Consider the following 27,267-nt stretch of genomic DNA (forward strand, 5'->3'; position numbering starts at 1 on the left):
TACGATATTTTTTACTTCCGATGTAGTCGTCGTAACGTATCTTCATCGTAAGTAGAGGACTGCCTGTATACAGAAAGATAAACAAAAGTATACAAACAATAAGAAATATACAAATGATATAAACTATATACGTAAATAGAAAATACTCAATATTAACCATTCATTTTTAAACAAACAATAAACGAGCAGTGATGAGCACTGCTAAACAGCAAATTTTATATTTACATACACATTTACAATCGATTATGATTTAATGACAGAATAGAAACACTCATGTGTGGCACTTGTAATATTTCTAAATGAAACGTGCGTGTTCGATGCACATGAAGTTATATTAGTTAATTATTATATTATATATATATTAGGTAAATGGTTCTTTTGCTCATGGCTCTGGTACCCACATAGATTGCACTGAAATCACTCCAATGAGGTCACTATCTTACACATCACTAAATTCCTTTTTTTTGCCATTTACTCCAAGCACAGGGTATAGAAGCAGCATCAGATAATAAACAATCATTAAAAGTAATGGTTTGCACAGTACATAAAAAAAAGATGCTAAACTTTATGATTAATATACACAACAATCCAGGAGTGATGATGATAAAAGTGCAGTAAAGAGGAAAAGATATAATTGATTGGAGCTGTTGTTCAGACAGGTTTACGTCACACTGCATTGTGCAGGTAGTCCATTGTGTGTGGAGAAAAGTTTAAGAGAAGGCTCCAAGAGCTGGTGCTAAAACTGAGCTGGAAACTGAAAAATATCGCAGATAAAAGCTCGGTGAACGTCGACAGTGAATGCCTGACACATGACAGAATGATGGATTCTTTTGAAATTTGACTCCGGAGCCTGCGAGCAATCAGAAGCAGTAAAGAAAAAGCTGAAACGTGTGTGAAAGATGTTCTTTATGTGAGACATGTCCCTCAGTCTTGTAACAGATAAATAAAGATGTGTCCATGTGAGCCCCTCCCTGCTTCGCTAGACCGGCCGGTGTAAATGTAATGAAGGTGGATGGTAATTCTTTTCTCTGTCAAAGCCGCACATCCATTAGCACATACATCCAGCCCTGCCACTCAGAACTCCACCACCCAGTCCTCTTTCTCTCACTCTCCACACACTGATAAGAATCACAATTGGCAGCCTTTCCGCACCCATATATTACAATGCCAGCCTCCGGATACAGCACAGTGCTGAAGTATTAACACATGCTCAATCTTCCCAGTGCAGGGGGTTCATGTGGATGTGGTGCATAAGGGGGAGAATGAGATATGTAGCGCCTTGTTACCCACCGCTCTACATCTCGGAGACACATTTTAAATGACAAATAGAACAGATGGGCTACTGTGGTACCTCTAATTCATTAATCTAGTCTCCTCTATAGCTGGGATGTGACTAAATCCATGACGAGAAGCCTCCAAGTAACAGTGGTGTAATGAGTCCTAATTGCACAGCCTGTTTGTTTAGGGTTCATTCAAAACCTGGCAGGAGTCAGGTCTTGTGGAAAGGTGTACAGCCGTAATCAAAAAGCCGCAAAATCACCCTGAGCTAAAGGAATGCTTTCCGTCCACGCCGTCGGCTAATTAGGTTCTAATTATCGAGGCGAGTCTAAACAATCTCAGCAGATGGTCGGAACGTATGGAATTCCCATTTCACCGTCCTTGTTTTTTATCTTCCTCCATTACTGTTTGCCCTACTTTTTAAATTCAGTTCACTCCTTCTTTGCTAGGAGAAGGCACTGTCCTCTCTCTGCAGTGGATTCTTCCTCCCTCTCTTTCTTATACTCTCTGTTTTCTCTTTCCTCCAAAAATCGTTTGTCAATTTATCCTTTTCAGTAGCACCTAAACTTGATCTTTGCGCTCACTTGTTATCATTTTCACTTCTTTCTGAATGAATTCAACTGAGCAGACCTCGAGATATGATTATTCTCTGTTGCTCAGCATGTAATTACAGGATTAAAGTTGCCGGGTCCAAGAATGGAAATTGTTTGCTGTGCCAGTCCATCAAAGGCATCAAAACCCACAGGGAATGCTGAAAGGGAGAGGGTGGGGTGGGATGGGGTGGGGTGAATGTTTGCAAGGGTTTGAAGGCAGGGGTTTCTGATTGCCTGCCTCTCGAGGCATCGGCTGGGGAAAAGAAATAGTTGTGCATGGGAGATGTAGATGCACGGCATCTCATTAATCGGTGGTTGGCGTTCGTAACAACTCTTGTGTATACATTGTGCCAAGCACAGTGGTGCCTAATTAAGTCCGAGTTACACATCCCAAGACACACAGATTCCACCGATGCTGAATCAGAGACAGGAAGGTAAAAGGTAGCAAGCGAGAAACTGAGAACAAAGAGAGAGGGAACATACAGAAAGGAAGAAAATTTTACAGAATTGTGCAAACTGGCATTAAATCAAATGAAGACGGAAAGAAAGAGAAAAGGGGTGCATGCAGGCATTGTGGTGCTGCAGCTTGCAGGCTCTGATAATTCAATCTGTTGGCCATTGACTGCCCCCCTTCAATGCACTGTCTTCACTCCTAATTAGATCTTGGTTTGATAGCTCAATGCTGTTTCTAATTGCGTTTGAGCAACGTCACCGGGCTCCCGGCAGCTCCGTAGATCAAAGTCGCAATGCCATGCTGCATTACACCTCAGTTAATCTCATCAATTACACATCCATTAACCCTCGGCGACCTATTCAGAGTCTGCGCACATGCAGTTGTGCCCGGCCTTATCTGGCAAGGTAATGAAATTCAGCTCTGCATATTGTCATGCAGATTGAATTGTAACCGGAATTAAACAAAGTATTGCAGAGTTTCTTATTGTTCCCTCTTTCTCGTTTATAAATAAAGCCGCGTTGCAAGTTAAGAGCGTTCACCATTTGCATCGCGTGCTGCTACACAACGCCTCCATGGCATTTCCAGTTGTCCTGCGTAGGTGTTTTACAGGCCATCAACACATGTTGAGCATTTTTTATGGATCTGAGCTTGTGTGCAAGGTTTACGGATATCAGCTGAATGGACTTTACTCCAAATGAATACAGGAAACAATAGATCAGGGGGTTTGTAATGCCTTGCATGGCCCTGTCGATTTTTTCCCCCTCAGCCCTGTACAAATGCAGGCAGCTGTGTGTTTCGTTTTGAGCAGTAATGGGCTTCTTCACCTTGCTGCCAGGGCGGAGGGCAGTTCTCCCACTCAGGGAAGCTGATGAAGTATAAATCGACGGGGTGCTGGTTGTCACGGTGACGAGGCTCTCTGACAGAGTGACAGAGCAGGCTGACCTTCAACACAACCCACGAGCGTAGAGTGAGATTGTCCCTCTGCCAGTTCTTACAACTCACCTAAAAGCAGTCATAAACATACATGCACACAACTGACGTTTACTGGGTCAAAGGTACAAACTCTGTTCTAGCTATAGATCATTAATGTAAGGGGACAGCAGAAGAAAATGTTTGAGGGGCATGGGGTTTTTATTTTAGAGACTGTGCCTGCTTGTTTGTTTACTCTTTGCTAAGGTAGCTGCAGCGCAATGGTGAACTGGCCCTGATTGGCTTAACCACATGCACATGCCGGTGCCAGAAAATTATTAAATAGAGCATGATGCAGTTGACTTTTCCCATTGAAATATACTGGGGGAAATTGCAAGGGCTGAATGCGAGCCTTCTCTGTATGATTGCATGCCAGCATGGTGCCCTGCAAAAGAATAATGGGGCATGTATTATGGATTCAGCCTGTTGCCCATTGCTTTTGTCTGGGTGCTATTAACATTCTGTGTGCGCAGCAGGTGAGGCAAGAGTGGAGCAGTACCACCCAATTTTACTTCAGCCATCAGGTTAAAAGAAGGTGCTCTCTTTCCGTGGTTCTGGAAACCATGCTGAGCTCAAGGACGCTTCGGAAGGGGTGGCCAGTGCTTGACACTTGGAGGCCAGCCGCTAACACGGTTTCCCCTCAGCAAGCTTCTTTGCTACCAAAAAACCTCCCGCAGGTTCTCCATTTGGACCTGTGTTCTCTGGCACCTCCGCCTCTGCTCACACTCACACAAGCTGTGTGTGTAAAAATTACCTCCACAAGTCACACTTGGCTGTCGACCTGCGTAGGCAGGCACAAAAAAGCGAAGCGTGTCCCTGCCGACCCCCCGCTGAACATCTGTAGTAAAAGAGTACCTGCCACGTGTAAAGCATATGGGCTCTAATGAGAAATGGCAACTGCAGCACAATCTTGGAAGGCTGCGCTTGAGATTTTTTTGGACCAAGGGATTCTATTTGTGTATCTGATAGAGAGATAGGAGGCCACTCTGAGTGAAAGGAAATTCTCCAGTCATATGACATAGCACCAGATCAGAGGCTTACAACGAGTAAATGGCTCGTCCTAGAAGACCTCTCAGGCATTCTCACACTCTCGTTGTGGAACAAACTCCGAGTGAGATTGTACAACCCCGGGTACAGTATAAACAGCATTTGTCTGCCGCTCTGTAATGCTGATTATCATCTCTGGCATGATGCAGCAGGGAAGGTTAAACTAATTACTCCAACTTTACATCAAAAGTTTCAAGCAGTCAAATTGTTCAAAACTGTAGCAGTGCACATATTCCCAGAAAATGAATGCCTCCACATCTGTGGGAAAACAAGCATTATTAGCCAGCTATAGCGCTGAAACTTCTACCTGTTTTCTCTCTCTCTATTCCACCCACGGACCTAGCCTCACTCTGCACTGAGGGAGCAATTACAGCAAGCCTCAACCCTTTTCGATGGGGCCGCCTCATCTCTTTTCAAACGCAGGTGCATTGTTATAGAAGAGCGATCAGCACGGGGGTGCACATGCCTTTCTGTATCAGCGGGTATAGGCGCCGCCGAGCCTCCAATGGCATTGACATGCAGTTGTCTGTGTGGTTATCGGCTGCTTTTAGGCAATCAGTGCTGGGGTTTGGTTTTTGCATGTGGAGGTCCCTAATGGTGCTGTATTTATAAAGCTGGATGGCTAAGTGGATGGACCTGCATGCTGGCAGAGAAAAATTTACCCAGAGGTGGAAATGAGGCTATTGTTGAAGGCCGGAGGGAATGGTGCTTTTGGAGGGTGGTGGTGATGGGTGTGGTGGGAGGGGGGTGTCATTTATGAAGGTTGTTACCCAGTGGTAATGATTTGAGGAGCAGCAGGGGACATTAAATCGTTTGATTAGGCTGCTGATGGTCTGTCGGTATCAAATATGGAAGATAAGGTGGATCATCTTTTTCCTAATTGAGCGAGCTTGTGAGTGTCTGGGTCTGTGTGTGTGTGTGTGTGTGTGTGTGTGTGTGTGTGTGTGTGTGTGTGTTGCTTTTTTCCTGTCCAATATTTTTGCATTACTGAAAAGGAAATCCATAATTTATTAATGTGTGTGTGTGTGTGTGTGTGTGTGTGTGTGTGTGTGTGTGTGTGTGTGTGGAGAAAAGTAAGCAATAAAAGTTCTCTGAATGCATCCATGCAGCTGTCATGTCACACTTACATATCAGAACTACACAGGTACAACCTAACGCACCTTTATCAGTGTGTTTGTGTATGTGTGTGACTTCATGTGTGTTTTTTATAGCACTTTTATTGCACAGTCTACCTTCTTTCCTATTAACTCATTCTCTTCTCTACTGGACTGTGGGCAGAATTTCCCTTCCCAGCTCCCACAAGAGAGAAGATATCAGCACTGATACGGATGGAATCCGGAATCCAGCCGTGCCGCAGGGCGTGCCAGCTTAGTGCCACAATTAATATGAGCTTTAATAAGATTGCACCAAGCACTGTGACCATCAACACTCACATTATCTATGTAGAACAAGTCGGTGTGGTCGATACGTCGGGTCGTGTGCAAATCAAGCATGGGTAATGAAAGCACTTTGTCTCCTGGGTTCGAGGCTTCTGCCTGTAAAGTGTGCCCCCGAGTCTAGATAATCCACCTGTATTAGAAATCCTAAAGATGAATGGAGGCACAGGGATATCATAGCTCATTCTGTCACCTTCACCGGGTGAACTGCTCCATCTTTGAAGCACTCTTGAACGTCTTCGCTCAGTTATTCCAGTGCAGCGCTGGGAGTCATACTCCATCTTCTGTCTAGTATATGTTCACCCACTGGCTGAGCAGCACTTGTCTTCGAGACACACTACAGGCCGCATTCCCAAACACTCTTTAAGCCTAATTGCACCGGTGCTAGTGATTCTTCACTAAATGGCTGTTTTCTTGTCTGGGACTGGCTGTAATCTGTGTCCTGGACCTGAGCAACCAAGCATTTCATAAATAAATCAGTGGCTCAGCAGCTAAGGTTCTGAACTAGTTGTAAGTTCAAATAACATGACTGCCTCATAGCCACTGTTGGCACCTCGAACAAGCTTCAGTTGCTTGGATTGTATCCTGCCTCAGTTTTTGTACACAGTTTTCAACCCATGAGGAAACTGAAAAGAAATGAGAAAAGAAACTTCTATTTTATCTAAAAATTAAAGTGAAAAGTCAAAATGGAATGTGGGTGTAACTTGCAAAACAACCATCCAAAACCTTATAATCATGTTGTAATCATAACAGATGTGTCAGGGAAAAAAACAAAACAATGGGTGAACATTGGTCAAGCAATTTGAAAAAGTTAGAATCCACACTGTTGGAAAAATGTGTAGGCGTGTGGGTTAGAGGGCGAACAGTCCAACCGAGACCATCCAAACGCTGCTCAGAGGGTATTAAAGAGACAGAGGGCAGTTTAAAAGCAAATAATGAGGAAGTTATTTCTATTACATTAAAAAAAAAGGAAGATGCAAGTATTCTTGTGATGATTAGATGTACAAAAAAGCTGACATGAAAAAGTTTGGAATAAATGTAAATGCTTGCATTTGAGGAATTTTTAATATCCGAGCATGTCCTTCACTGTTAAATGATTATTTTAGGGTGGAGCTATTTTATAGTTTGGACCAGATTTTAAGCAGAAAAAAACGACATTTCTTAGATTGTAGGAATGAGGGCAGGTGGAGCGCAGTGTTTAAGGCTCTGGGCTACTGATCAAAAGGTCAGGAGTGTCAAGCCTCGGTATCACCATTCTTGGTCGAAGAAAAGACTTTCAATGAGCTGTAATCTACACCGACCAGGCATAACTTTATGGCCATGGATCAGGCGAAACATTATGACCACATGCCTAATATTGTGTTGGTCCCCCTTTTGGTGCCAAAACAGTTTTGACCCATCAAGCATTAACGGCATTAACGTCTTCAGCAATTTGAGCTACAGGAGCTCGTCTGGTGGATGGGATCACACCGGCCAGCCTTCCCTCCCCACGTGCATCAATGAGCCTTCGGCCGCCCATGACCACTGCTCCTTCCTTGGACCACTTTTGATAGATACTGACCACTGCAGACAGGAAAACCCCACTGCAGTTTTGGAGATGCTCTGACCCGGTCGTCTAGCCGTCACAATTTGGCCCTTGTCAGTCTCGCTCAAATCCTTACGCTTGCCCAGTTTTCCCACTTCTACACATCAACCTTGAGGACAAAATGCTCACTTGCTGCCTGATATATCCAACCCACTGACAGGTGCCATGATGAAGACAGTGCTTATTCACTTTACCGCTCATTATGTTATAATGTCATAATATTATGTCTGGTCGGTGTATATGTGACAAATAAAGACTTCTTCTTAGGATGATGATTAGTCATAGTCTATAATAAAGCCAATGTACATTCCTTACATCCTCAATACCTACCACAATGTAGTTGTGATACCATGATGATATGTTCTCACTTATAAATGTTGTCTAGATTCAGCCCCATGTTTCTTTTGCTTTTGAGCTTTGTAGTGTTTTACAAGAGCAACCAGTAGAATAAACAGTGAATGAAGGAGAGATGGTGGTCGAAATAAAGGACTACAACCAAACTAATAAACATGCTAGGGGAAGGATGTTGAGCTTTTTTGAAACCTGCTCTTGGGGTACAATTTTTATGTGGTCATGGAAAGGAGGACACTAAACACACTAGTATCTATTTGGGATATTTTATGTTTATTGGTCAAACAGGATCCAAGTTCAACAGACTTTTTAGCAAGGAACTGGACTGGACTTTTTTATTCTTTCTAATCCTATTGTTTGAATATCTGTTTGCATTTCTGATTATGTGCTATACAGTTGCCCTATACAATTTATCGGACACTTTGCTAAGCATGACTTAATCAGTAAACACTTTTTTTATATATATAAAAAAAATATCTCTACTGGTATTTATAATCTTAGTGAATTTGCTTATTACTCTTTATTATGCTATTTGATTGTCATTGTTGAATTCTTAACTTTATTTCAAATGTATTTTTCTTCATGCAGATGACGTTCCACCCTATTTCAAAATGGAGCCCGTGGCAACGCAGGTCCACCTCGAGGGCAATCGTTTGGTTCTGACCTGCATGGCAGAGGGCAGCTGGCCACTCGAGTTCAAATGGCTGTACAATGGCACTGAGCTGACACGATTCTCGTTGGAGTACAGGTGAGCTCTCCATTTGTCATTCCTGCCACATAATTACTGAAACAAATAGACACATTAATCTCAGTTTACCTTTTTAACAAATTTCTCATTTGCGGATATTTATTCAGATCCCAGCTCATTCCTATGCATTTATTCAGAAATGGCGGAGGATCATAAGCCTCTTGAGATATGGCACCTCATTCCCAATGCAGGCGCGAAATGACCCTCTTATATCGATTCATTCCTGGCACGCATTAGTGCATGTCATTTCCTGCTTGGTCACAGGGAACAAACGGAAAAGATTTGGTCCACCCCCTTCCCTCGTTTTGTTTTCTTGCTCCATGCATTCTTTATAAATGCAGCGTCCAGCATGTGTCAAGAATATAAAAGTATATTCATCAAAGCGTTGTCAGTGGAATGCATTATGCTCCACAGCCACAAGAACCATGTAATATTTATAATTGTAAAGGCAAAGTGAATGGCCTTTTTTTTCTCCTCTTTGTAGGTGCATTGCCTCCCTTCTTTGTTTCATTGAGTAATACACAGTTTGTGCTGAACATAGTCCTTTCTTATTTAGTTCAGCCTTTAGAAAAGTACTAATGGACTTAGTCATGTAGATCTAAATGGCCAAGAAAATCCGCATGACAAATTCAAGAAAGGATGTTTTTTCCCCCCTCTTTATACCACTACAGAGAAGATTTCAGTGCAGTGGTGGATGGTAAGATAAATGTATAAACTGTGAATAGCACTTTCTTATAAATATTATACATTTGGTAAACACTTCTAAAAACAGTGATTAATTGTAATTGCATTCTCACTACACGTTCACTCTTTTACCACCTGTGGTTAGAGTTCGATTAGAGTTATGTAATGTAGAAACGCCCACCAGTGGAGAGGCCGAACTCTATCCCATCCCTGAGTATAACCCTTATCTTTAAAGAAAAGCAGTCCATTATTTTGTAAAAAGCCTTTCAAGATTCCAAGGAGCTCAGTGTGAGATCCCAAGTGGCTCCCCACCTGCGTCCTTCTCTTCAGTCAGTCAACCGTAGACCTGGGTTTGTGTGTGTGTGTGTGTGTGTGTGTGTGTGTGTGTGTGTGTGTGTGTGTGTGGGTGTGTGTGTGTGTGTGTGTGTGTGTGTGTGTGTGTGTGTGTGCGCGTGCGTGCGTGCATTCGGGACTGTCGATCACGCTTAGGCCTTTTTGTCAGCTGCATTTCTGATTAAAGAGAGAACCTGAATCCACTTGACTACAGTATCAGGAATCTGTGAATGGCACCACAGAGAGAGCTGAAGCAGCAGATAAGGAGCTCATTGTGAGCAGCTAAGTGAATTAGGATTCACAGAACAAAAGTGGCACTGGTCATGTGTACACATCAAATGCTAGAACTGCATAACCGGCAGCGCTCAAACCCGCTCCCTGGAGTGATTTCGAGAAACTCACACACACCTCACACACCTCCCACTGCTCCCGCATGGCTCACTCGAGCACCTCTTGTACATAATTTCGAACTTCCATTGATCAACATAAACACACGCACTTGTGTTTTATGTTCTTTGTTCTCATCTGCTTTTGCACATAATGACTTCGCAAAATGTATGCTGTCATGATAGCGTCAAGTAGTGCCTGAGAAAGTTTTTCATTATGCCTAAGTGAGCTTTAGTGATGTGGGTTTAATCTGGACCAAGCCTGAGTGCAACAACTCCTAATCTTCACTAGATATTTATAACCAAGGACTGACTGGCCTTTTGGTATTATTTCCTTTGTGGTATATTTATAGCTGCAATATATATATATATATATATATGTGTGTGTGTGTGTGTGTGTGTGTGTGTGTGTGTGTGTGTGTGTGTGGGTGTGTGTGTGTGTGTGTGTGTGTGTGTGTGTGTGTGTTTTTTGTGTCTTTTAGGTGAGTCCCAGAATTGCTTCTTTCTTAAGAGAGAATAAAGTAGATATATGTGTGTGTGTCAGTTTGTGTGTCAAACCACTAATGAGACTGTGCTGTTTGCCAGGTACCTCATCCCGTCTCTACACCGCTCCCACGCTGGCTTTTACAGGTGCATTGTGAGGAACCGGGTCGGCGCTCTCATGCAGAGGAGCACTCAAGTCCAGGTTGCCTGTAAGTACAACTACGTCAGCAGCAAGAATTAAAGCAGGGCTAACAGAGACCGTCTAGACTTTGTCACTTCAAAGGCTGCAAAATACGAGTGGTGAAAATAAGAAAAACCACATGCTAAAAATACGCTTAATAAAAATCTATATAAGGTAAACATTCAGGAAATTGATGCCTCATTCATAACATAAATCTATGCTTATACTATACCCTGAGGGGAAATAAGTTTTCAGACCCTTGTTTGTGTTATTTCCTCTACTTCCACTGCATACAATCCAATCCAATATGATACAATACAATTCAATACATTTAACTATAATGTGTTTTGAGAGACACAGAGTACGGTAAAGGTAAGGTGAGCAGTCATGAACAAAGATCTGCGTAAAAATGTAATTGATACGGGCAACATGTTTTTAACAAGATACCAAAATTAACCAACATTAGCACTTTCTTAAAGACCTTTCACTGGCGATTACAGCTTTCGAGATGTTTGCATCAAGACGTAATTATCTTTATTCTGCTTTGTGGTTGATCTATAAGCCCATTCCTCCTAGCAAATCTTCTTCAATTCACCCAAGGTTACCAGGGTCTCTCTGATGCACTTGCAGATTCAATCCTTCATAAATTTTCGATTGGATTCAATTCAGTAGATTGGCTAGGCCATTGCATTGAGGCAGATCGGCTTTATGTTTGGAGGTCGCTGTCTTGTAAAAACGTCCATCATCTCTGCAGAATCAGATGAGATTCAGTTCTCCTCTAATATGTCCCGGAACTTCACTTCATTCATGTTACCTCTGATAATACGTAATGCCCCAGTACTGTTTGAGGATTAACAGCTCCATGTCATGATGCTCTGTATTTCACTGCGGGTATGCTGTTCTCAGCACCGTATGCACAAAGCATGATTAACTGTTTTTATTTTGTCTCAGAAGAGTATATTGCCTCAAGAGCTCTGAGTTACCTATGATTTTGTTTCTGCAAAGGAGTTTTTCTTGTTATGTAGGAACAGAGGTGCTCTTCATCCCTTAATGTTCTCTGTGTAAGTGTAGTGTGTGCTGCCTTCGGGTCACCCTGTAACTCCTCAAGTGACCCCTAGCGACTTCCACTTCTGTCTTGCCTCCTCGTATTAGTCTGAGAGCACATCAGGACAGGGACGATTAGTTATGGTTTCTACCCACATGCATACTATCTAAACAGCTTTTCTGAGAGAGGAGGTTCAAGTCTTTCTTTCGGCAATGTTTCATTCACTGGTTTTATATAATGGTGTCCCTGAGAACTTGAGGAAACTCCTCCACTGTTTAATACAGAGTTGTTGTTGGTTTTTCACTTAGTTTTTTTTATCATATCTCTGCTTATGCTTATGAAGTACAAAGTCAAAATACATTATGTATGTAAATTGGAAGTGGATATATGCACTGAAAGCATAATTAAATAACAACTAGTATCAGAATATGTTTTTCCACTCACTGTAAGCAGGTCTGTGCATAAAAATGAATTCATGTATATTTTAGTTACTTCCTCACGGTGTGAGTATTTCAGTGACTTCCTCTTCGTGCGGGAATTTTTATAAATCGCTATAATTCACGTGTGTTTGTGTAATGCTTTTAGCAATAGGCGTTGTAAAAAAAAAATGCTCATAGTAAAAAAACATTACATTACATTCATTCATTTTCTTCCGCTTATCCGTAATTCGGGTCGCGGGGGCAGCAGTCTAAGCAGGCCCCCGCCTTCGACTGCTGCCCAGTCCTCACAGCACCGTCCCTTACGGTCCCTCCTGCAGGTGGTGAGCCCACGAGAAGACATTACATTACATTAAAGATTAAATTGAGAAAAAAAAATTGCATAAAACTAGAGGTAGATTTAGACCCCTAATGAGTAAACCAGAGGCAACATTTACAAGGCAAAATACCTGAAATGGAATGAAGAAGGAACCTTAAGAGGAACCGGCAAGTGCGTTTATAATCGATGCAGGATACAGGTGTATAAACGTAAAGACCAAAATAAGTCTTATATTGAGTGCTTATTTTTTGCCATGGATTATTGTTGTTTTTTTTTTTACCTACTTTTTACTTTGCACTGTTAATTCTTAGTTATTTCAGTTTTTTTTAAGCCGTATTTATTGCAAACATTCCTCAAATCTTATTAGTTTCTGTACCTTCCACAAAAAGGTTTTGATGTGCAATATTAGAATACATTTTCTGTAGTTTAAGTTTTTGGTTCATTTTTTTCCTGGCTCTGAAATCAGCTGAAAGGCATACAACGGAATCCTGCTAGCTGCCTATTCATTTAACAATTCGAATATAGCTGGCAGAAGAATTTGTGGCACAGAACAGAGGAGACAGGTCAATTCAGTTTTATCCAGAGAGGTGCAACAAGGAGCAACATTTTGCCAGGATTACTGAAACAGGTGACAGGACCTGTTCTTTATTAGCACTGAATAACTAACCACTAAAAACTATTAGTTCTTACTTATTACTCTGTAAGTATATTATTAATGTGTAATATTGTTCCAAATGGGAAAAAAAAAAAAACACTAGGATAGAAAGACAATATCCATGTCATGATTTTAACATTTACTTTAGCATTATTATATGAATGTGCATTGATATTTTAGCCATATTATTTGTATTTTATTGGTCTTCTCACTTTTTATTCAACAGTTCAACAGTAAACAAAATTGAGTAATTGACATTTAGTAACTGGCGTTTATTAATTGACATAGACTGACATTTTGGACACAACATTAGAAAATATTTTGTGTATTTCAACTCTGTCAGTAAAAATCATGCCTGAAGATGTCAGGTGGACCAGGTGAACAGGTGGAGTGTTACATGTTGCCAAATAACAGTTTAATTGATGAACCATTGCTGGTATATGAGTAGGAAAATGGCCACTATTTAAATAAATATCAAAAAGGAGTCAGGTTTATTGAAAATATATTGCTGAATAACTTTATGTGAGTCCACGAAAAGTCTAAATTGAACAAAACGGTAATAAAATAGTACTTGATCCAGGTTTGCACCAGAAAGCATAAAGCGTATGCAGCGGAATCTGGGCAGAATCAGGGCAGCACATACATACATATTTTTATATCATGTTCCAGGATAATTGTGTTTTGTGACAGGTGTAACCTTCACGTTTATAACCGTCTTTTATGGCAAAACATGGTTCTCAGGGTGACACCTTGGTTAGAGTCAAACTGTCATACTTATAGTGCACAAGAAAAATAGATTGAAGTTCAAGGTCAGAATCATGTAATAGAAACTCTACATGCATAACTTATGCAAATACCAGGGTTATGTGTAAGTTTTGAACACTGACTTTCTCATCAAATCCTCACTATATGCAAGTTACTCAACTCTGAATGAATCCTTATGTTTATGATTGATTGTTTTTATTCAGAATTTAGGCATCAGTTAAGTGTGCAAGGAAAAATAAAAAAGATTGTTAATGGGGAAGGAGACACAGGTTTTTTGGGTAATCTAATATGCAAACTGTTAGGGTGAGGTAGTGAGTAGTTTTTCTGCCCACCTTTATATTTTCTGTATCCTGCCCCATCAATCACACTCTCTTTTTTTCTGCTCTCTTAGATATGGAAGAGTTTGCGGAGAAAGAGCGATCTCAGGTGGTGTCAGAGGGTGAAGCTGCTCTCATCTTCCCTCCAAGAATTCCCAGCTTTCCCCGGCCTCAGATCACATGGTTTCGTGATGGGCGCAAAATTCCCCCCAGCAGCCGCATGTGAGCGTGCATACGTCTCAAGACACATCATTGCAGATCAATTTTAATGTGCTACGCATTATTACCTTATGCCAAGAGAGCCTGCCCCATTATTGTTTAACCTCCTGTTCCATGCTGGTGCTCCTGTGGCAGGCTGTGGTAAACTGATATCACAGCCCCTCATTGCAGTATTGATAAAGTCAGCTATAATAAGAACCCCTGTCGACTGTGGAGCGGGTGAGATTGAAGGCTGGAGAGAGCAGACAGCAGGGGAGCCAATTAGACAAAGTGGACAAAAGGCCTTTATTGACGACCTTGGCTGACTGACAGAGCTTTCTCCCACTTGCAAGCTTCCCATGTGTGTGTGGGGGTGCATGCCTACCCACATGTGTATTCAGTTTTGAGCATGTCTTCACAATCAGCGGAGATTAATTTACCTGGGTTTTCAGCTGACAATGGCTGAGAGCAGAGGCAGGAAATGTTCAGCTGATATACACTAAGCTTTCAAACAAAAGTGAACGGTCAAGATATTTCCGTCTACAGAAAAGCCAGTAGTGTTAAACTGAACCCGATCCATAAATACCTAACTCTCGGAAACATGAATCAACAAATGAACTGAGCCATCTTCAAACTTAATGAGATTTGTGCAACCTCTCGATTTTTTGGTTTGGGTCCACCCATTTAGGAGAAGCTGCATCAGGTTCTGGACATTTGTTCTGCTGAGAAGTACTGGGAAATCGGAGATGGGTTCCTGGGTCCAAAAGCCGTTGCTAAATAAAATTCACTGGCCTCCCACACTGCCGAGTGCCAGTTCCAGTGTAGATGATGTCTCACCTGTTATCAGGATGTCAGCATGGTGCTGTCACCACTCTTTGATGCTGAGAGGCTTCAACAGTGTACAGTTTGTTTACTGCTCAATGGCCATGACTCTCTGGGGTATTGATATTCCACTGTCATGCTCCACGTGAACCCTCGCTCTAATTGCGCATGAGTTGGTCTTAGTATGGCTTGATCGTTTTGCCCCTGACAGCTCAGTGGCATCTAATCTCACCCCACACAGTGTGTCGCCTCTCATTTGAGTGTGCACACTCTGAAAGTACTTCTTCCCCTGGGTGCTCTGTGTGAGCGTCATTATTGATACAGCCTGTTAGTCTTAACTGTTTCCAAGTCGGTGTGTTTTTACAGTCCCGTCTGAAAGAATTTTAGTAGCGAAGCCTTTTGTCTGTGTTATATATTGAAGAGGGTTTGAGAACACGGGACTATAGATCAGAATGTCAGCTTTCATGTCTTAGACCATGGCATGTTTTGTTAAAACCACATGTAACTGACAGATGTATCATTGTTGGCCAGGTGTCCCCTGTAAGATTGTTTAAACAGAAACTATTGCAGAAAGTCTACTTTTGGTTTGAGCCTGTATGAAAGCAATATGAAGACCAGAGCGCTGGAATATAAGCCATTTTTGGAGCTGAGAAAAGAGGTTAAATCTATCAGAGCCATTACACCATTACACCACCTCATCAGTGGGCATAGCCAGTACAACCACTTGGAATGTCTTTGAAAAGAAAGAAATATAGAGAGCTAAAAGCCATACAATGAACTGCTGGGCCAAGGTAAACAATAGCAGTTGATGAGCAAAACATTGTGCGAACTTGTGAACAAAACCAAAAGACGACAGTCAGTGGCACCACTAACAGTCTTCACAGGACAAGGCTAAAGTTAGCAAAGATTGTTGTTGGAAAAAGAGCCTAAGCATAGAGGCCATACCACAAAATGCAAAGAACTCATCAGCAGGAAAATCAGATGACCAGACTAGAATTTGCAAAGAAATACAGAGCCACCGAAGTCTTAAAAAAGACTTTACCACTGTGATGGAAAGTTCAAAGGGTGGAGAAAGAAAGTATCTGCTCATGATCCAAAAACATGCAGGCTCATCAGTTATGTATAGGAGAAGCTGTCATGGCTTGGTTATGTATAGCTATTTCTGGAACTGGCTCACTAATCTTTATTAATGATGTAACTCATGATGGTAGCAACACAGTGAATTCAGAAGTCTACAGAAACATTCTGCCAGTCTAAACTGCATCCAATCTAACTAAGAGAAAATTGGGTGGTCTGCTTCCAAAAGTGCTGTGTTCCAAACAGATCTCACTGGAAATATCATGAAATGAATGCTGACCTTTCTTCTCATATTCGACTTTTAATCACAATCCTAGAGGTCTTCAATATATAGAAAAATCCAATGAATAGTCCAAGTCGTTTCAGTACTGTCAGAACGGGGTTAAAATGGCCAAAGTGTCTAAATCTTTTTTCAATATCGTCACCTCTTCCAGAGCTCTTACTTTGGACAACACCTTGGTCATCCTGTCCACAGTTGCACCGGATGCAGGTCGCTACTATGCCCAAGCTGTCAATGACAAGAACGGCGAGAACAAGACGAGCCAGCCTGTTATTCTCAATGTGGAAAGTGAGTAATACCAGAGAAACCAAAGTCATTTAAATATAACCCTGTTTCTTTATCCAATTGCATCTTTATTCCCATTACACATTACACTGGCATACAGAATAGAAAATTGGACTGGGATGGTAATTTTCTGGGGATGTGCCTGTTTTTTTCAACAGGTGATTCAAACGCAAGTAAGACATGCAGCTCTTGTGCCCTCTAGTGGCAGTATACTAATCCTCTAGGGCTTAGAGAGACTGTGTTTTACTCCCACTCGATATTTATATTCATTGGCCAGTCCACTATGACTTGTGGTGTGGCCAAGTGCGGCTCCGAGTGATCTGTTCACGCTCACCCCTCCTCAGTGACATAGTGATTAAGCAGCCTTGTAAAATCAGCCCCTCTATTTAATAGCCCCCTCCCCAGCCCACAATGGCAAATTTATGAAAGACAGAATGAAGAGAAAGGAGGGGGCAGAAAACCCACCTGCTCCACAGAGACTTACACAAGAAGGTCTACGGATGTGTGAGAGAAGAACAGACAGAGAGAGATTGAGAGCAAGGGAGAGAAATTGATCATTAAGGGCAGGGAATCGATACCTGGGCCAGTGCCTTGCTTTAGCCACTGAGTGACTGGTGCATTTAATCAGTATGTCTGCACCTCTCAATCAGGCTGCATTCAAAGGAACAGTACTGTAATGATGTGCGCACTGTGGACGCTAAGAGTTTGCTTTCTCTGTGGCGCACAAAGACGGCCTGAACATGATGCTAGTTACAGGCACAATGGTGTACTGGCGAGCCTTGTGTATTGAAGCAAAAGATTTATTGGATAGTGGAATGGGAGGTTTGGCAGAAATGATGGTGCTGAGATTAATAACGATTAGGGGGAAATTAAACAATGCCTTCTGTAAAGCATGCATTTTTTTTTTCTTCTCTTTCTGTTTTTTTTCCAAGATGTGGGCGGCCCTGCAGATCCTATCGCCCCCACCATCATCATCCCACCCAGGAACACCAGCGTGATGGTCGGCACATTTGAGGTCACGCTGGAGTGTGTGGCCAATGCCAGGTGTTTGTTTGAATCTATGAAAACAATTCTGCAATTCTTCTCATAACACTTGTTAACACCTTTATGGCAAATCCTGTTGGACAAATGGGTCTCTTTTTCTCTGTCCAGACCACTCATTAAGCTTAATATTGTATGGCGTAAGAATGGTGTGGTGGTCAATCGAGGACTGAGGGACTTTGGCCGACGACTGACCATCAGCGGGCCTCTGGTCAGTGACAGCGGCTATTATGAGTGTGAGGCATCGCTACGCAGCAGCAGCGTCCCAGCCGTCACTGCTGGAGCATATCTGCATGTGATCGGTAGATCCCTCGGACTCCTCCTCTTCACTGTCACACGTTTCATCGTTCTGATGCACATCATTTACATACACATAGAGGAATCCATTGCCTACTATTTATATAGCCTCATTATCACTAGAGTACCTAAAACGTTGAGCTGACATGTGCTATTCTGTCCGTTTAGGACAAAAACTGTCCCCATCCCCTTTCGCAAACAAGCAATAGATCACAAAATGCCCCCCGAAGCCCTCAGTACACACAAATTAAGCATTGCAGAGCTTCTATGTTTATGCTTTCAACACTTGTTTATTAGACCTTAAAGACTTCCAAAATTTGTTACATAAATTATATCACAAACAAGTTAAATAAGCTCTTTAATCTGTATCTTAATATTTTTTACCACAGATAAATTCATTCATCAATTCATCCTCAGTAACCTCTTTTTTTCCCAGCCGGAGTGAAGCCTATATGCAAAAAACAAGGCAGGAATAAACCTTAAATGAGACACCAGTTGATGTGACCATGTGCACCATGTGCACTAACAAAGACTTAAGCATTAACATGTAAACATAAACAACTAGAGAGCGTATTGCTGTTGCTTTTTGCTGTTGCATCAGATTTTGCCAGAGGCTTGTGAGGGTGGGGGTGGGGGTGGTGCTCAAGATATGACTGATACATTTATCAACTCTTTCTTGTGCCTATGGAGCATACTCTCAAGGATGACGAGCATCATGTGATGTGCGATGACCTTTTAAATAGATTCTAATACATTTTGGAGTCACTGCCTGCCGATCTTGAGGATTGCCTGCTTTAAATATATGGATGCTCAGGTTCTTATGAAGCTCCATTGTTTGTAACACTGGTGATGTTTTCATAAACTGTGTATTAACTGGGACTGATCTGGCTGCTTTCTGTAGAACACCCTCAGTTTGTGAAGGAGCCAGAGAGACACATAACTGCTGAGATGGAGAAGGTTGTGGACATCCCATGCCAGGCTCGTGGTGAGTGTGTGTGATTTTTCTGTCAGCTGTGTCATCTCTTCCATCAACTATTTCTGGACATCACTGTTTTTTGTTTGTTTGTGTCGCAATAGAACAAGTCAACCACACATCTGTAGCCCTACAGAGCTTAAAAAAAAAGTCCAGCTTTGATGTTTATTCCGCTACGTTGTTGATGAAAATGGATGAACTAAATTCTCAGCTAAAATTGTGGATTCTGAACCTAAGCACATCCAGAACTAGGCAACAGCTTCTTAAAGCTTAATGATGGATGAAGGATGCAATCCCTAGCAGCATCTGAAAATACGTTTGGAATGGACCCACGATTAAAATGCAGCATGACTCAGTGCAAGGATTTTATTTAAATTTTGTTTAAAATTTAATAGTTAGCAAAAAATAACTGTGGGAGGCAATCAGGGATTAGGCGGGTGTTACATTTAACTTCATGTAAAGATATCAAAAGAAAGTTTAAAAAAAGAAAAACATTTCTAAGATGGTCTTGTGTAGTGTGAGTGTGGAATTTGCATCATTAAGTCTAAACACTGCATTTACATACTTACATTTAGCCAGCATTCTATTGCGTCTTTTTATCTTTCTGTGCATTGTCTATTGTGTGTATGAGTAATAGCTTAGTTTAACCCTTTCTCCCTTCTCGACTCAGGTGTTCCTCAGCCAGACATTGTTTGGTATAAGGACGCTGTGCCCATCATCACTGTAAAGACCCCACGCTACAAGGTCTTGGTGGGAGGCAGTCTGCAGATCAATGGCCTTCTTCCTGATGACACCGGGATGTTTCAGTGTTTTGCCCGCAACCTGGCAGGAGAAATCCAGACCAACACGTACCTCGCTGTCACCAGTGCGTTCAGCACCATATTCCCTTCTCGTATTTACTTGTACCACAGCATGTTTTTTTCCCACAATTTTCTGCTTTTTCAGGCTTTTCTTTTTATGTAACATTTGTCTTATTGACAAGTCTTACATTGAAAGACAGAAAAAAGAAAGAGAAAATGAGGATGTTTGTGTTTATAGATCCACAATTTCTTCCGGTGAATAAATAATAGAAAGTTCTCTGAACAGATGAGTCCAAATTTCACATTTTTGTCTCTAGCAGAAGAACTTTTCTAAGACAGAGAACAGTAAAGATGATGTTAGCACAGTCAAACATGGAGGTGGATGCTTAATGGTTTGGGGTTGTTTTGGAGCATGGAATTTTGGAAACTTACTCCGGCTATGAGCTAAACTAAACCAACATGTCTAAAAGTCTGTACTTCAGCACCATGCAATGCCGTCTGGACTGCGACTAATTAGAACCAACTTCAACTTCAGTTGAAGTCAACTTTTCCTAGACATGGCAAAGAATTTCAGCTGAAGTTTGGTGAAACTCTCTGGATGCCAAGAATGTGTAAGGATGAAGTTGAAAATGTTTAACGTCTATATATTTAATATATTTGTTTCGTCAGAGTAGATCTTCATACCATTAATTTACCTAGTGACAAAATAACTTTTGAATACACACACACACTAAAACTGTAAAATGACAGTTCTTTTAAAATATATATATTTTAATCAGTATTTTTTATCAGTTTACAAAATGCAAATTGAACAACCAAAAGAAAAATCTAAATCAAATCAATATTTGATGTGACCATACTTTGGCTTTCGTTTTATTTCATTTGCACACTTTGTACACTTTTTGCACAAAGTCAGGGATTTTGCAGGAACAATGTATGATTACCCGGTTATATTAATCAGGTGCTAATGATAATCAATTTCATATGCAGGTTGAAACATAGTCAATAACTGAAACGGAAACAGCTGTACAGGAGATTTACAACTAGGTTAGAAACAGCCAAAACATGCTACTGAGGAGAGTTTCATGTTCCAGGCATCCATGGCAAGACTGAGCACAGCATCCAGACACAAGGTAGTTATACTGCATCAGCAAGGTCTCTCCCAGACAAAGGTTTCAAAGCAGACTGGGGTTTCAAGATATTTGGAAGAGGCACAAAACAACGGGTGATGTTGAGGACCATAGTAACAGTGGTCAGCCAAGGAAACTAAATGCAGCAGATGGAAGCCACATTTGACGTTGGAAGATGTCCAGCAGTGCCTTCAACAAAGAACTGGCATAAACCAGTGGGACACTGTTATACCCATCTGGAGTAGTCTGGAGGAGTCTGCCTAGAAATGGTCTTTATGGAGGATATCCACACATAGATCTCTTATGTGGAAACAAGGCTAAATGACTTAACTATGCCCAAAAACATAGTAATTGGGGTGCAGAAAAATGCCAATATTTGTCAATAGCATGAGGCAGTTTGTTTGCAGAAGGGCTGGAGAGTGTTACAGTAACGAGTGTCTGCAGGCAACAGTGAAGCATGGTGGAGTTTCTGCAAATGTCGTTTTGGATTTGGACTGGAATAATAGTGTCCTAAATGCTGGGAAATACAGGCAGATACTTATCCATCATGCCTTACTATCAGGGAAGCGTCTGATTGGCTGATTGGCCCCAAATGTATTCTTCAGGAGGACAACAACCTCAAACATACAGCCAATGTCATTAAAAAAATATCTTCAGCAGAGAGAAGACAAGGATTCCTGGAAGTGATGGTTTGGCCTTCAAAGAGCCTTGATCTCAACATCAGCGAGTGTGTCTAAGATAACCTGAAGAGTCTGAAGAATTAATTTTTTAGTTCTTCAAGATGTTTGGAACAACCTACCTACTAAGTTCCTTCAAAAACTTTGTGCAAGTGTACATTGAAGAATTGATGCTGTTTTGCAAAGGGTGGTCACCCCAAATATTGATTGTATTTGGATTTCCCTTCTTTCCATTTACTTTTCATTTTGTTCATTGATAAAATTTTAATTGCTGGTCTATGTATGAAAGCATATTTACTTTACACCATTTTTTCACACCTGCATAAATTCTTTGCACAGTACTGTATGTGTGTGTGTGTGTGTGTGTGTGTGTGTGTGTGTGTGTGTGTGTGTGTGTTTGTGTGTGTGTGTGTGTGTGTGTGTGTGTGTGTGAGAGAGAGAGAGAGAGAGAGAGAGAGAGAGAGAGAGAGAGAGAGAGAGAGAGAGAGAGAGAGAGAGAGAGAGAGGGCTTATCTTGCCTTGTGATAACAATTTTGATAAGACGTTTTGTCAATGCATGACAAAAGATTTCTGTGTCTCATACAGACACCATATACCCCATGGGTCACATGCTTGCATCTGTATTGTGTTAGAGCAATGTGTGAGTGTGATTTATCTATCTGTATCTCCTTTGCCCATTTTAGGCATCGCTCCTAACATCACAGCAGGGCCTACAGACAGCTCGGTGATCGACGGCACATCAGTCATCCTTCACTGTGAGACATCAGGAGCTCCGCGGCCCGCCATCACATGGCAGAAAGGTCAGGCGCTAATCAGTCATCTCCTGTGCACTCACACACCTGCCTGAGCACACTTCTGACAAAAGGCGCTTTATCAGGTTGCCTTCTGGACCCAGATCCATCAGAGTCACAACAGAGCCTGTGTGATTGTGGGATTGATTGTAGACTGCAGTGGCCTTTTGATAAACAGAGGAGACATCTGTTCTCAAATCTTTTCTGTTAAAACTTTTCTGCTAACTCTCTCCTCTGTCATGTCTCAGTCTATTTCTGTCTTTGTTCAGTGCTTTTTAATTCTCAAGTAGACGAACTAACGTAGCAAAGAACTAAATAGTAGTTTGGTTATTAAAGTGGACTGAATTGGGAGGAAATGCAGAAGAGAAAATAGGGCACTTATTGTAATATTTAGCAAAGTTCTTTTGCCCTTCTGGCAGTTTGTAATACAATTTCTGCTTGAAGAAAAAGCTCCAATCAATCAAGCCTGTCAGTGTTATGCACTTATAACATTATCTGTCTCTGTCTGTCTTACTGCTTCCTCCATTTCCTATACAGGAGAGCGTGTGCTGGCAAGTGGTTCAGTGCAGCTTCCCCGCTTTACCCTGCTGGAGTCAGGCAGTCTGTTGGTCAGTCCTGCTCACTTGTCAGATGCTGGCACCTACACCTGCATGGCAAGCAACTCCCGTGGCATTGATGAGGCCTCTGCCAACCTGCTGGTGTGGGGTGAGTGAGATTACAGGAAGGGGAAGGAATCCAAATAGTTTTTTGCTGGATTCCAAATAATATGTAGCTCTCTACTGTGATGGCCAAAGATCAGTTTTTCCAGACCATAACAGAGCTCCACAAAGAATCATAATAAAAAAAATCACCATTTGTTTCTCAACGGATGACCATTTAAGTTGGATTTTGCATTTGTACTTTGGGCAGTTATTATATAAAACCGAGCCCCCTTTTCTCATGCACATGCCAGACATTTACAGAAGAAAAGAGAAGAAACCATTTTGAAAACAGTGAATTTTAAAATGAAAAAAATGAGTAATCTGTCCTAAACAAATGCTTAATATTACATACTGACAATTAAATTCCCACTAACTAAACATATGACTAACTGTTCAAAATGAATGACTGACTCATAACTGTATGCGCCATGCTCAATACACACCAGTGATGCATTACACATAGAGTGCATTTATCAACAGCATCTTTCACCCACAAGTGGCTTCTGAGTTACTGTTTGTAACAGAACAGAAGCATTGCCATGACTAATTATTTAACCTGCTGTTTGCTGGTTTCTTCTGGGAGAACCTTGTAGACTTGTAGCATCCTAATATGGTTAATTTATATGCTAAAAAGTCATTATTTTTGAACTGGGTATAGGTTAATGTGATACATATAATAAATATACATATGGAAATAATAATTAAATCAATTCTAAGGCAAAAAGAAATGTTTTCTGTTTCATTAAAAATCATGCAGCTCTAGATAACAGTACATGCTGTATACACTGTGTTCTGTCTCCAGCCCGAACCCGCATAACCAGCCCTCCTCAGGACCAGAGCGTCATCAAAGGCACCAAGGCCACTATGACCTGCGGTGTGACCCATGACCACAGTGTTACAGTCAGGTAAAATCGGGGGGTTTTTGTCCATCCACAAATATCTCCATTTTGAACTCATTATTATATTTAATCAGTTAATCCACCTGCCATTTTGGATCTCTGTTCCTTTCTCTCATTCCTTTTCCCTCTTTCTCATCACTTCAACTCTGATTAATTGTAATTCACTCAATGTTGGCGGTTCTTTATTACACTCTGTCTCATAAAATGTTGATTTAGCTGTCACCTGCAGATTGATTTGATCGAGAAAAACAGATGAATATGTAAACAGAGCAATAACTGCTCAGACTTTAATTAAGCACAAGACGCTGGAGATTAAACAGAGGAACCAATGCAGCTGCAGTTTGTGTGCGTGTGTGTTTACTGGGGGCAAATCTGACGTGATAAGCTTTAAAAAAAATGATAAAAAATAGGTTTAAACATATAGTGGCATAGTGTGCTATTTGAATTGAATGTGTTGTTGTGTTAATTATATTTAGAGTTGTATGTGTGCATATGTTTATAAGTAGATTTTTATATATGTATATGTCTACCAGTGGTTCATAGCACTGTATTTGCTATGTGCTTCAGGCATGTGTGGGAAAAAGGAGGCCTAGCCATTGATGTGAATTCAAGCCCACGGCTAAGGGTGGACCCCAACGGCACTCTGCACATTGCCCAGACCTGGTCTGGAGACATCGGCACGTACACCTGCAGAGTAACCTCCGTAGGAGGCAACGACTCCCGCAGTGCCCACCTGAGAGTCAGGTCCAGTTTACTCTTTCTGCTCCTGGATGTATGGATAGCTTATAACATCTGCTGAATATAAATCAATCAATCAATCTATCTATCTATCTATCTATCTATCTATCTATCTATCTATCTATCTATCTATCTATCTATCTATCTATCTATCTATCTCTCTCTCTCTCTCTCTCTCTCTCTCTCTCTATATATATATATATATATATATATATATATATATATATATATATATATATATATATATATATATATATATATATATGTGTGTGTGTGTGCGTGTGCGTGTGCGTGTGTGTGTGTGTATGTGTATGTGTATGTGTATGTGTGTATTTGAATAGAAGATTTGTCTTCCACTATCTGTTCTGGTAAATATTGAAACTGTAGGTAATTAGACTCCCGGAGTGTGTCACACACTAAGAGCGGTGTTTAATTTCATTTGTCTCCACTGTTTGCCCCTTGCAGGCAGCTTCCCCATGCTCCAGAGAATCCAATTGCTACATACAGCTCTTCAGAGAAGCGCTCCATCAACCTCACATGGGCGCAGGCCTTTGATGGCAACAGCCCCCTCATCCGCTACATCTTGGAGGTGTCAGAGAACAGTGAGTGGACAGAAGTGAATTACTGTAGTGAAAAAAGCTGTATTGTGTAGTTCTCCTGCTTGTACTGTGTAGAAATAGTAAGTCAGGGTAACTGGATGTAACATTGATGCATGGCATTGTCATGGCCTGACAGGAAACTCAACTGCATTGAATTCAATTTGTATTTTTTCATACTACATTTTTAAGAATGGACACTGTTATTATATATATTATCACCCTCACAATTCCATTTATAAATTTATTTATAAATGTAGATCCCTAATGAGCAAGCCACAGGTGATTGCGTCAAGGAAAAACACCCTGAGGAGGCATGAGCAAGAAACCTTAAAAAAGAAACATTGAAAATAAAGAAAAAATTTACATGATAAATTCATTTGGAGAAAATGCAAACAGTACTAAATGTTATAAAAAAAAATATATTAAGTCTTAAGAGACTTAATAGAATCAGGTCAACTGTATCAAGGTAAAATGTTCCACTAGTCAAGTCAAGTCAAGTTTATTTGTATAGCGCTTTTCACAACAGACATTGTCTCAAAACAGCTTTACAGAAAACAACAGTGAAGGTGAATGGTGTGCGTTTGTCCCTGATGAGCAGCCGTGGCGACAGTGGCAAGGAAAAACTCCCTTAGATGATATGAGGAAGAAACCTTGAGAGGAACCAGACTCAAAGGGGAACCCATCCTCATATGGGTGACATCAAAAGTTTGGTCATAAATCTTTCAACAAAAGACACTAAAAAACAAACAAAACAACAAAAAACACTAAAGGCAGAAAATCTTTGGCATAAGTTGTTCCAAGTCTTGTCCAAATCCACAGGAGATTATTCAGAAATACAGGCAGCAAGTCACAAGTTCAGAAAGTTTTCGATTTAGAAGCATGAGTAACAGAACAGGACATGAGTATCAGGATCAATCAGGCAGAAATGTATCCGAAAAAGAACACCTTATTAGGTATGAAAGCTACATAGAGTGTGATCAGAGAGCAAGTTCAAGCTATGACAGCATAATAAAAAGAGAGAGCCAGAAGGTAACACAGGCATGAAAGCACCCTGGTATATCAGGGTCTAACCACTTTTCTGTCACCAAACCTGATTGAAGACAGGATCAAAACATCCCTGTGTACTCAACTCTGTATGCATATAAAATCACCAGATATGCACAATTATCTAAGTTATTTTTATGTTATATTTTTAGCAAAGTGCAGGACAAAAAATATATTTTCTACCTAGAAATAAACGTTGTCAATGAATCCGATATATCCATTGTCCTACTTTAGTTTTTATTGTTATACGTACTAATAAAGACTTGACTGACCATAATAGGTATGCTCAGGTTTTATGTGACAAGAGCATTACCAATGTTCCTGAAATGAAATAAAGCCATCCTGATAATTCTACATAAATATTAAACACAAGATTAACACCAGTTCTCAAGCTAAGCTGTTTGACTGCTGTACATGAGGAAAGTGAAAAGTCATTAATAGATATTTAGAAGGCTGTTGGGTCTAACAGAGGTACTTCTGTCTCGTTGATGTTAATTAGGAGAATACTCATTATCCATTGTGTAATTATCTGTATTTAGTTGGTCTCTAGAATCTAGTTTGTCTGAAAACATAAACCAGTTTATCATCAGTACAGCAGAAGTAGACAGTGGTGGACTGTAAGGATGTAAATGTAATTTGTTACTGTATTAAGTAGCTTTTTCACGAATCTGTACTTTACTGAAGTATTTCCATTTAAAGAGACTTTTACTGTAACTTCACTACATTTCAAAGTCAAATACTTTACTTTTTACTCAACTACATTTACCAATATCAGTCTTTTTTTTTATCTTTTTTTTTTTTTTTTAATGAGTGTATAATAACCTAACTGGTTCCCCCAGCAAACCCCCA

The 27,267-nt window shown here is 40.9% G+C and overlaps 1 protein-coding gene across 4 annotated transcripts in view; it reads left to right on the top strand.

The window, feature by feature from the left end:
- sdk2a (sidekick cell adhesion molecule 2a) overlaps positions 1-27,267 on the top strand; it is a 144,780-nt gene that overhangs the window by 67,897 nt on the left and 49,616 nt on the right. For all 4 annotated transcript variants that reach the window (XM_083566610.1, XM_083566612.1, XM_083566613.1 and 1 more), the window contains exons 2-14: positions 8,302-8,461; positions 10,450-10,556; positions 14,141-14,288; positions 16,598-16,731; positions 17,661-17,772; positions 17,881-18,071; positions 18,968-19,051; positions 19,710-19,904; positions 22,330-22,446; positions 22,975-23,142; positions 23,941-24,043; positions 24,605-24,781; positions 25,241-25,377. In XM_083566610.1, the coding sequence (XP_083422736.1) occupies positions 8,302-8,461; positions 10,450-10,556; positions 14,141-14,288; positions 16,598-16,731; positions 17,661-17,772; positions 17,881-18,071; positions 18,968-19,051; positions 19,710-19,904; positions 22,330-22,446; positions 22,975-23,142; positions 23,941-24,043; positions 24,605-24,781; positions 25,241-25,377 (1,833 nt within the window). The remainder of the gene's footprint in view (positions 1-8,301; positions 8,462-10,449; positions 10,557-14,140; positions 14,289-16,597; positions 16,732-17,660; positions 17,773-17,880; positions 18,072-18,967; positions 19,052-19,709; positions 19,905-22,329; positions 22,447-22,974; positions 23,143-23,940; positions 24,044-24,604; positions 24,782-25,240; positions 25,378-27,267) is intronic.

The sequence above is a fragment of the Silurus aristotelis genome (assembly GCF_946808225.1).
Source record: "Silurus aristotelis genome assembly, chromosome: 17".
Taxonomy (NCBI): Eukaryota; Metazoa; Chordata; class Actinopteri; order Siluriformes; family Siluridae; genus Silurus; species Silurus aristotelis.